The sequence below is a fragment of the Hylobates moloch genome, unplaced genomic scaffold (assembly GCF_009828535.3).
Source record: "Hylobates moloch isolate HMO894 unplaced genomic scaffold, HMol_V3 SCAFFOLD_14, whole genome shotgun sequence".
Taxonomy (NCBI): domain Eukaryota; kingdom Metazoa; phylum Chordata; class Mammalia; order Primates; family Hylobatidae; genus Hylobates; species Hylobates moloch.
Window position 1 is genome coordinate 49,821,648 of NW_026652289.1, and position 11,417 is coordinate 49,833,064.

General features: G+C 49.5%; 1 protein-coding gene across 6 annotated transcripts in view; it reads left to right on the plus strand.

Moving 5' to 3' along the window:
• RASGRF1 (Ras protein specific guanine nucleotide releasing factor 1) overlaps positions 1–11,417 on the plus strand; it is an 82,759-nt gene that overhangs the window by 50,092 nt on the left and 21,250 nt on the right. For 5 of the 6 annotated variants that reach the window (XR_009209571.1, XR_009209568.1, XR_009209569.1 and 2 more), the window contains 3 exons: positions 1,509–1,612; positions 3,050–3,134; positions 8,290–8,487. Coding sequence is in view for 2 of the 6 variants with exons in the window: in XM_058427220.1 (XP_058283203.1) it covers positions 1,509–1,612; positions 3,050–3,134; positions 8,290–8,487 (387 nt within the window). In the remaining 4 variants the exon portion in view is untranslated. Of the gene's footprint in view, positions 1–1,508; positions 1,613–3,049; positions 6,782–8,289; positions 8,488–11,417 lie in introns of those variants that run through there. The other variant, XM_058427221.1, reaches the window with a different exon arrangement.

The window sequence follows — 11,417 nt, forward strand, 5'->3', positions numbered from 1 at the left end:
CATACACACACCACACCACACGTACCACATACACACATCACCCACAGGCACACCACACACACATTCACACACACACACACACACACCCCACATACACATGCACATACCCCACACCACAAACACCCCATATACACCACCCACACACCACCCACATGGCACACACACAGAGGCTATTTTTCTCCACGGTCCTCGCTCCATTCACATGACTTGGAACCACTTAGGCTGAGCTCCCTGAGGTCAGAAACCGTGTTTCCTGCCTTTCTATCTCAGCGTGTAGCGAGGGCCTTCGTGCAGACTTCAGTGTGCATCTGAGGAGGAAATGGGAGGAAGGGAGACACTTAGTCTAGGAGGGATGGCCCCACTTCCCTTGGGACCCAGCAGATGGGCTGCTTGCAGGTGCTCAGCCCAGCCGGGACTTCTGGACAGGGTAAAGTGAGCATGAAAAAGCGAAGGCATGAGGCACACGAGACAGTCATCTCTCGGAGCACCTGCTGCCCGAGGGGTTGGCCGCTCTCCTCCTGTGTGGCCCAGTTGGTCCTGAGGTGGTGATGGGGGGAGGATTCTTGTTCCTAACAGTCTCCTCCCAAGACCAACACAGTTGTCCCTTTACCCACCGCCTTCCACTCAGATCCAGCAGACCTTCCATAAGGCCTTTGTGTCTAATACACTGGCCTCCCCATGTCCACCTCTCATCCACTTCCTGCTGTGGCCACCACTGTCCCCTGGGTAACATTTCCCTGAAGATTTTCTCTGGTCAAAGGGCCCAAGTAGTGGAATCCCTTAATGATGGTGTCCGAGGGTGGCCCCTGGGGGCCAGGGACATGGACTAAGGCCCAGGACTAAGGCGGGACAGCTGTCTTCTGAGCACAGGGCCATCCCAGGAGCTAATCATGCCTGGGAGTCCACACCTGCTAGTTTCAAAAGGAAATTGTATAGAGCCAGTTGTGGGCTCAGGCGGACCCTGAAGGGAGTGGCCAGGCACAGCCTGAAGTCAGACGACCTGGGCTTCAGTCCTCGTCAGCCCACTTCCAGCTTAGCAATTTGGGCCAGTGGCTCACCTCTGGAAGCCTCTGTTGTCTCATGCATGTGCTGGGAGCTCCCTGGCAGGGTGGGTGAGGGCGGTCCGAGCACTGGGCTGCACACACCGGCACAACAGGGCGGGGCCCATCTCCCTCCGTCCCCTTCCCTCCACCTCCCCTCATCATACTCCATCCACCCTCTCATCAGATTCGAGGCGGCGTCATACCCCATCCACCCACCCACCAGATTCAAGGTGGCATCATACCCCATCCAACCGCCCACCAGATTCGAGGCAGAGTCATACCCCATCCACTCACCCACCAGATTCAAGGCCCCATCCACCCACCCACCAGATTCGAGGTGGTGTCATACCCCATCACCTGCCCACCCAATTCGAAGGGGAGATACCAGCAGAGAGGCAACTGAGAATCCAGGAGGTGTCCATCGTGGGCCTAACTCAAAACGTTGCTCCCCTAACTCAAAACCAGGCTGAAGGCGTGAAGGCTGAGCCCTTTGAAAACCACTCGGCCCTGGAGATCGCGGAGCAGCTGACCCTGCTAGACCACCTCGTCTTCAAGAAGATTCCTTATGAGTAAGTGTTGCAGGCACCACCCGCCTCCCCCTGCTTCCTCAGGCACTGTCTTGGACAGCACCCCGGAAGCACATGCAGTGAATTTCCAGAGCTGCACGGACCCTCCACAGCTTGAAACAGTAGTGTCTAGGTCGGCAGAATGAGGGAGAGAAGCCTGTTCCCATTCCTGCCCACCAAGTTCTCTCCTTACCTGTCAGCTGCACACACACACTTTTCTGGAATCATCTGTAACTCAGAGATCCTGGAAAGAGAGTATCTAGAAAAGAGCATGTGTTCATGTGTGTGTGCACATGTACCTGTGAGAAACTGTGCGCACAGGCAAGAGCGTGGGCACGTGTGTGGGTCCAGTGACCTCCAGGAGCTGATTTAGGGGACAGGTGTGGACTTTGAAGAAGCCCCAAGGCCTGCTGTTACCTGCTCTGGCCTAAGTCATCCCTGATGTTCATTGCAATTATTCTACTTACATAATTTTGTATCCCTCTTCCTTCATCTGACGCTATTGCCAACATGGCATTTGTAAACACTATTTTTAATAAGTACACAGCATTCTCTAACAATGTGTTACTAAGCCATGAGAGCGTTTTCAGCCTTCACTTTTATATTTATCGCTGCAGTAAACATCCTTGTAACAAATATGTCTGAATTCCTAACAATGGTCCCAGAATGGTTTCCCAGAATTGGGCTTGCCGGATTTGAATCATTGTGGGACTTTTGGCCTCAGCCCCACCTGGCACTCTCGCAGCCCTCCCCAGTGTGGGTGCTGCCTCGTGCAAATAGAGAAGGTCGACACTTTGGAAACCTGTCACATCTCCTGGACGTAGAAACAGATGGTGTTCCTGATATGTCACTCTACGAGGAGAAGCGGGATGTGTTTTCAAACACAAATCACCTCCCCTGGCCCTTTCTGCTCACAGGACTCTGCCAAGGTCCCCTCTCCCTGTCACTTTATGATGTCAGGAGCCTGAGGCTTGGCTTGCAGGCTTTTTAAGGCTTTTATCTCCTCCCTTTTAGGGCCTTCTATTCCCTCATCCTACAGACCAGCTGCTGCAGTGACTAAAATGTGAATTCTCCCTGTCAGAAAACAAGATTCATAACAAATTATTTCCACCATACCTCACAATAAGGTGTGTGCCTTCCCACACCTTATTTCAGCCTTCCAGTAACCCTGTGAGGAAAGGGTCGTCTTTATTCCCATTTTACAGATGAGGAAACTGAGGCCCTGTGCTATAAAGGGTTTGTCTGAGGCCACACAGCTGCGACAAGGCAGAGCTGGACTTGAGCCCAGGGTTCCTTCCTTCCAGGGCTCTGCAGAAAGTTGTTCCCCCAGAAATGACAGCCTCGAAAAGCCAAATAATAAAAAAAATAAAAAGCATGGAGCAATGAAATCAGCAAGGCAAACCTCACCCCCTCCACCTGGTCTCCCCTTACTTCCTACAGGGAGTTCTTCGGACAAGGATGGATGAAACTGGAAAAGAATGAAAGGACCCCTTATATCATGAAAACCACTAAGCACTTCAATGACGTGAGTATGGATGGGAGCGCCTCGCTCGCTGGGGTTTTTCTTTGGCAAGACACTCAAGAGACTGGGTAGAGAACGGGCTATACACCTGGCTGGAACCAGACTCCTGGGTCCTCTCCAGTCCTGCCACCCCTTGCTATGTGGCCTTGGGCTGGTTGCCTCACCTCGGTCTCAGTCTCTTCTCCTATTAAGTGGGGCTGACCGTGGAATAGTCATAGGAGGATTAACTGGGTGGTCATCTAAAGACATTCAGCCCAGCATTGGCTCGCTGTGAGCCCTCACCCAGAACTTGTGATTCCTAAGAGGGGTCACTCCTCGGAACAGGGTTTTTGGGGAGTCTGTGGCAAAGAGAACAGAAGGGAATGAAGGATTAGAAGGAAAGGAATGAAGACCTTGCTATGCTTCCTATTTTTTAACCTCATCTCAGTATTAACAGCAAACAATATTTGGCTGGACAATGGCAGACAGCTTCCCTCTAATTCACACATTATCCAGAACCCTCGGAATCTCCTAATGTTTTGGCTGTTTCAGCTACTCTGGCAGTGATGTCCCACTCGCTGCCCCTCTTCTTGCCTTTCTTGTGGTAAGATGGTCGTTTGGGATAACATTAAAGAGAATGTTCAATTCTCTTTAATGTTAGGAGGCCACAGTGCTGAGCGAGACTAAGGCTCCTGAATGTCCCTGGCTAGGATCAGGATGGCCCAATATCCAGCTCCTCCAGCCCCCTCCTCCAGACCTCCCAGCCCCAGCTTTCCTGGGGAAGAACTGTTGAGATGGGACCAAGCACTGGACCTGCAAACTGGCCTGGCATAAGCAGCTTAAAAGGCCTGGACTGACTCTGATTAGCACACTAAGTTCAGACGGGTGCATCACACACCCCCAGCTCCCAGAATCGCTGCTCAGAGAAACATGGGAGCAGCAGAGAACTGGGGGCCAGACAGGTCCCAGAGCCTTCTGAGGCACAATTCACGTCCACAGGGAGCATTTGCAATGTTCTTTAATAAGAATATCCACTGCCCCCTAACCGGGTGCGTACCTTGTGCCTAGCACTGAGCTTTTTGTGCATAGTAATCTCATTGAAAGCTCACATCAACTAAAAGATGGGGGCTGTCCTCACATTTTTAGATACAAAGAAACCAAGGCTCCAGAAGGGCAAATGCTGAGGTCTGCTGACCGGTATGTGGTAGCTCATGGCTCCCGTTGCTACACAGTGCAAATCAGCTGTGTGAGAAAAAAAAAAAAAAATTCCCTCCCAGCAACTTCCCTACATCTGTGCAAGTTCCAACCCCTGAACCACAGAGCCGGGTCCACTCCCAGCCTCGTGACAGCCCTGAGAACAGTTGCACTCAGCATCCTCATTCTTCTGAGTTTAATCATCAACATGAGGAAAGAGCCTTTGAGGGCCGGTGGTGGGAGCACATGATTCCACTTGCCCTGACCACTTTGGCCAGGGCCGCATCCTACCAACCCCAGCCCCCAGCACACCATATCCTGGGAGGATCCTCAGCAGCCTGGAAGAGACAAGAAAGACCCGGGGATTGCAGCTCAGGGGAGGAGCCCTTTGGGGCCTCCTAGGCCTGGGCACCCAGTGGTTCCCGCAGTGAGCACAGCAGCAGAAAGGAGACTCGTGTGCCTCTCAGGAGAGAAACAGGGACAGAGACCAAGCCCCAGGAAACGTAACCTGATAGAGGCCTGATCTGACCACATCTTACAGAACCAGGCAACAAATCACTGTCCCCCCCCTTCCCCGTCCCACTGTGTGCCCAGGAGTCGAGCAAGTGAAAGACAAGAATATGAAGTGAGCGTTCATTGAGTGTTCACCACATGCTAGATGCTGTGCTTCAAAAGCATCATCTCATTTAATCCTGCCATTCCCACTTTGTGGATGAAGAAACTGAGGCTCGAGGAGGGGAAATTTCATCCCCAACATTACATAGCAGAGTACAATTTTGAGCACACACACAGTCTACTTCAGAAGCTGCCCTTGTAACGGCCTGGCATTTGGCCATCTCTGTTCAAATCCACCATTTGGTTCTGATACACAGGACGTGTGCTGGCACAACAGCGATTTTCCTCGTCTCTCCCTGGCACAGTCCTTTTTGCTGTTTTCTGGTCCTTTTGCCTTTAATTTCTTTGTCCTCTTAACTGGTACTGGCCAAGATCTTCAAGACCATGGTCAAGCTGGGATACTGGGGTAAGGCAAACAAGCTTCCCAGAGAGCAAAATCTATGGAGCTACTCGCCCTCCTGCACTTGCACCCCACACCTTGCCTGCCTCGCCCTAGTCCCATCTCTCTCCAGGACAGCGTGGAATGGACATGGTGATCATGTGTCTCCTTCTTGGATTTTGGGGGTTCTTTTTTTTTTTTTTTAGACACAGTCTCCCTCTGTCACCCAGGCTGGAGTGCAGTAGTACAGTCTCGGCTCACTGCAACCTCCACCCCCCGGGTTCAAGCAATTATCATGCCTCAGCCTCCTGAGTAGCTGGGATTACAGGTGCACGCCACTGCACCCAGGTAATTTTTGTATTTTTAGTAGAGACGGGGTTTCACCATGTTGCCCAGGCTGGTCTCGAACTGTTGACCCCAGGTGATCCACCCACCTCAGCTCCAAAGTGCTGGGATTACAGGTGTGAGCCACTGCACTCGGCCACCTTCTTGGTTTTAAAGGAGATGCTTCTAATATTTCCCCATGTGGAATGATGTTTGTTCCTTTACCAGGTTTTTTTTAAATTATCTTTTATTCCTTGGGTGCTAATGGATTTAACCATGAATAAATACAGAATTTTATCAAATATTTCTTTCTGCATCCATGGAGATGGTCATATGGTTTTTCTCCCTTACTCTGTTTATATAGTAAATGACAATTATACTTTTTTTCTAATATTCAATCATCCTTGCATTCCAGGGACAAACCCAATGTGGTCATGGTACATTAAACAAATGGGTGTGTAATTTTCCTTTCTTATATTATCCATCTCTGGTCTCAGTATCAAGGTAATACTGGCTTCACAGAATAAACTGGAAGATATTCCTTTTATCCTTCTTCTCTGGAAGATTTGACTGATCTATTTATTACAAAAATTAGTATAACTTTTATATAAAACTGTTTTTAAGTTCCGTGTTCTCTTGATGGAAAAAATTTTTAACTACTACTTCAATTTAATTAAGAGGTATAATACATGTACTACTTTGTGTTATTACCCTTCCTGATTCTCTTAAGTAGTAGTTCCATTCTTAAGTAGTTTTACAATTCATTTTTCTTGATGAGCATCCTTTAGAAATTGTTTTTGAGAAGGTTTCTTAGAGATAAAGCCCTGTAATTTTTAATTCATCTGTAAATGTCCTTTTATCGCCTTTTTTTAAAGTAGTAGTCTTTTTTTTAACTTTTTATTTTGAAATAATTAAACAGTGGCAGAGGCCGGGCGCGGTGGCTCACGCCTGTAATCCCAACACTTTGGGAGGTCAAGGCCAGCAGATCACTTGAGGTCAGGAGTTCGAGACCAGCCTGGCCAACATGGTAAAACCCCATCTCTACTAAAAATACAAAATTTAGTCAGGCATGGTGGTGTGTGCCTGTAATCCCAGCTACTTGGGAGGTTGTGGTAGGAGAATCGCTTGAACCCAGGAAGTGGAGGGTGAAGTGAGCCGAGATGACACCACTGCACTCCAACCTGGGCGACAGAAACAAGATTCTGTCTCAAAAAAAAAAAAAAAAAGAGTCTTAGAAAGTTGCAAAACAATGTACTGGGCACGGTGGCTCACGCCTGTAATCCCAGCACTTTGGGAGGCCGAGGCGGGTGGATCGTGAGGTCAAGAGATCGAGACCATACTGGCCAACATGGTGAAACCCTGTCTCTACTAAAAATACAAAAATTAGCCAGGCATGGTGGCGCACACCTGTAGTCCCAGCTACCGGGAGGCTGAGGCAGGAGAATTGCTTGAATCCAGGAGGCAGAGGTTGCAGTGAGCCAAGATCGCGCCACTGCACTCCAGCCTAGCAATACAGCGAGACTCCGTCTCAAAACAAACAAACAAAAAAAAATGTACCAGAAAGCCCACTGCTTCCTGCTGTTCCAGCTCCTTGCAGTTCCAATTCCCTGATGTTCTAGCCCCAGCTTCCCACCCCTGCCCCCAGCTGCTACTGGTCCAACCTGCACTTGATTTGTTCATGTGTGTGTCATGTTTGGCCAGGTGATGGATTCCTTGAAGATATCTTCTACTGTGTATGTGAGACCAGCAGTGCTTCAAAATGTGTCCTGTCCAAGCTCTAGTTGTATGATGGGGGATTCCCTCAGAATTTGGCCCCTTTTACCTGTTTATTCTTCCAGATAAACTTTATAATTACTTTGTCTAGAATTACTTTTCTAAAGAAAGCTCTCGTTGGCTTTTTTTGTATTGTTTGTTTGTTTTCGGGTTGTATGTTTGTTTGTTTGTTTGCTTGAGATGGAGTCTTGCTCTGTCGCCCAGGCTGGAGTGCGATGGTGCAATCTCGGCTTACTGAAACATCCACCTCTTGGGTTCAAGTGATTTTCCTGCCTCAGCTTTTCGAGTAGCTGGGATGACAGGCATGCACCATCACACCCAGCTAATTTTTTGCGTGTGTATTTTTTGTAGAGACAGGGTTTCACCATGTTGGTCAGGCTGGTCTTTAACTCCTGACCTCAAATGATTCACCCGCCTCAGCCTCCCAAAGTGCTGGGATTACAGGTGTGAGCCACTGTGCCTGGCCTGAGTGTTTTATTGGATTACATTAAACACATGTATTCGTTTTCAGAAAAATGACATATTACATTCCCATTTGGGAATTTGATCTCTTTCTCTGTTATTCAAGCCTTTTATATCCTTTGGTGACCTGTTTTTTCCATCCTATATAGTTCTCATTAAGTTCCTAGGTATTTACAAGTTCCCATTGTTATTTGGAAGGTTGTATTTTTGTTGTGTTTTCTAATTGATTATTGCTAATGTATATATAAACTTTTCATTTTTGTATATTGAACCTTTAGCCAGCAACCCTAGCAAGCTCTGTTAGTTGTTCTCGTAGTTTTCCAATTCCTTCTTGTATTTTCAAACAGGCAATCATATCTGCAAATAGTGATCATTTATCATCTTCGCAATACTTACTCCTCTTTTTCCCTGTCTTATTGCATTGGCTTAAAGATCAGTAACTTGATTGCTTCAGAAATCATCCGCAATGAGGACATCAACGCCAGGGTGAGCACCATCGAGAAGTGGGTGGCCGTGGCTGACATATGCCGCTGCCTCCACAACTACAATGCCGTGCTGGAGATCACCTCATCCATGAACCGCAGTGCAATCTTCCGGCTCAAAAAGACGTGGCTCAAAGTCTCTAAGCAGGTGCGGGCAGGAGGCTGGCACCACTGCCTCCCTGGGGCTGGATTGGGGCTGGGGCAGGAAGACCAGTGGGCTGGCCACTGGGCATCCACAAGTGGGCAAAGGACTGGGCTGAGGTCTAACACTCCCAGGTAAAACAGAGAATCGCTTCCCCTATATCACCTGGGACCAGATAGCAGGCCCACAGATGTGGCAGTGAGACTGTGGACTGTAATTCCCACTTGAGTAATTAATGCCTCAAAGTGGAAAGAATACGATGGTGATTATTGGTCCCAACACTTTTCTTCTGGAGTTGGGGCAAGAGTGGTGGTGGCTTTATGGGGATCTGCAGGTCAGCTGAGATGGTGGTCAGATGACCCTTCCATCGGAGGACCCTTCCGTCAGATGATCCTGCAAGCCCCTTCCCAGGATTCTAATTTCACCTGCCCTTCTGGCCACAGAGAGTTAGCTGCTCCCTGGAACCTGTTGGCTAGTTGATCACCTTAAATGTGGGCTCGATCCCTCTTCACTCAGAACATGAATCTGAAAAGCCATAAACATAAAACATGAACATAAAACCGTAAGATAGATTCTTCCTCAGGAATAAAGTTGCCTGCATTGGGGTCAGGAGGGACCAGCGCTCCTTATAGGAGAGGACAATGAGGCACTTGGACCACTTCCTTGGTGCACTTGGTGGATGCCCCCACCCCAGCCTGCATGTGTGCAGGAGGCCGGACAATCACCCCCAGTAGACAGGGCAAGCCCCCAGGCATGATCCCTTGGCAGCAGTGTCTGTCATCCTACCGCTGGGTGGGCTGTGCAGGACCCAGTGGCTCCAAGGGCCCTGTCTCATGTGGACCACTCTGGACTTGCATACTGTGTCCCCCTCATTGTTCTCTTTATCACCTGCTCCTCACTACCCTCCTCATGTCAATGGCAGGTCATGATTCCACTCACCAAGCAGGCGGCATGTCCATAATCCTCCCTACTTAGCAGCCAAACTCAGGAAAGCCCTGGGACATCCCTCTACCCTTCCCCCACCTTCTGGTCACTCCAGCCCCTGAGGACAGCAGGACTACAGAACATGCAGGGACACCCCATTACAACCCAGTGGGATTGGGCCTCTTGTTTCTTGGCACACACAGATGCCAGGCTCAGGGCCAAGGGCCGTGAAAGATGCTACTCTTGTTTGCGGGCTCCAGGAAAGAGCAGAGCTCAGGAGCACAGGCGCTCAGAGCTGCAGGCACATCTGGCCAAACATGGTACATGCTGAGGCAAGTGTTGAGCAAGGCTCTGCAGAACCTCCAAGTCACCCAACCTCGTTTTGCTTGTCAAGGTTCAGGCAGGGCCCTTGCCACAGTCTAGGGGCCCATTCCAGGTAAATCTCTCTCTCCTTCTCACCTGTACTATGGGAATGACGTCATCTTTTCCAGAGGCCCTGCAGACCGGGCTTCAGTTTCCCGCCCCGCTTAGGCTTCCTGGAACCCACACTCCTTGCATTTCTTGGTCTCGCTCTCCTGCATCGCCCTCCTCATGGAGTTGGGAGGGAATGAGTTTGGCCATCCTGAAATCTTCTGTTCTCTGCAGAGAGTGCAAATCAAGGACAGTCAGTGGTCAGGGCATGTGATTCAGCCTGTGTTCTAGGATGTCATTCTGGACCTAGGGTCAGCTGGCCTGGTCCAAAAATCAAAAATGCCTTTGGCACCACATGAGGTCTCCACCCTCTATGCAGTCTGGACCCAGCTGTCTTCTGCAGCCCCCAGCCGTGTAAGAGTTGTGTGTCTACACAGCACCTGGCCCCAGGAGCTTCTGGGAGTTCCTGGCCCTGGCCATGGCCTGCTCGGCATCTGCCAGGGGCAGTTCATTATCTCTCTACAGGCATCCCATGGACACTGGAGACCCTCTGAAATGGCCACGTTTCTTAGATGGCCTGAACTGTTATCTCAGCAGCCAGTTTTTACTGCTCTCTTAAATGTGCTCACCATAGCAGAAAAGCATTACGTCCAAGTCTGGTTCAGCCCCTGGCAAGAGTCAGGCAGTTGGGTTTCATTTGGGACTTTTCATTTTCCCTTTCTTCTTTTAACCCCTCTCCCCATCCTCTTTGAAAAAAACAAACAAACAAAAAAAACAACCCAAGAGGGGATCTGATGATGATGCTCTTCCATAGGACAGTACAATGACTAACGTGGATTTGTGTGTCGCCTCTCCTGGGGATGGCTGTACTTTAGTGGACACAAAAGCCTTGCCTTGGCTAACAATAGATTTTGGCCTCTCTGGGAGGGAACATTCTTGGCCAGCCAGAAGTCCTCTGCTCGGTGAACAGGAAGTGATGGAATTTAGGAGACCACAAAATCATCTTTCTTCCTGACACTGACTCCAAGGCTCCTTGCTTGGTCCCTGCTTTCAATCACATATTCCAAGGGCCCCCCATTTCTGCCTGCTGGTGTCCACACTCTAACAGAGACACCCAAGATCCCAGAGGCTTGGTATCCCATGGAGCATCAAAGGATAGAAGCTCCTGGCCCAGCTGGAAGATACTTGAACTGCTTCAACTTGGAACATACATTTTAAGCAGCAGCTGAGAAAATTCTGTGGCTTCCCGGGCCATAGAGCTCCTTCCTGGAGAGAGCATGACAAAGAGGAGCATCCATACACAGCAAGCATGGGGATGTGGAGGAAGTTAAAAATGTGCCCAGCTCAGAGCCACAAATTGGTTCCAGAATGTCTTCTGCACATTTTCACAGCCTCAGAGTACGGTGACACTTCATCTAGAACTGCATGGCCACCGGGACCTCCTGATCAAGCTTCTGTGTCTCCCACAGTTCTAGAGTATCTGAGCTAGTATTGCCTTAGGGAACACCTGGACTTACCCTCCCATTTTCCAGATGGGGACACTGAGGCCCAGAAAGGCAAGAGGAATGGTGATTTGCCAGTCGGCATGCCAAGGCTAGGTG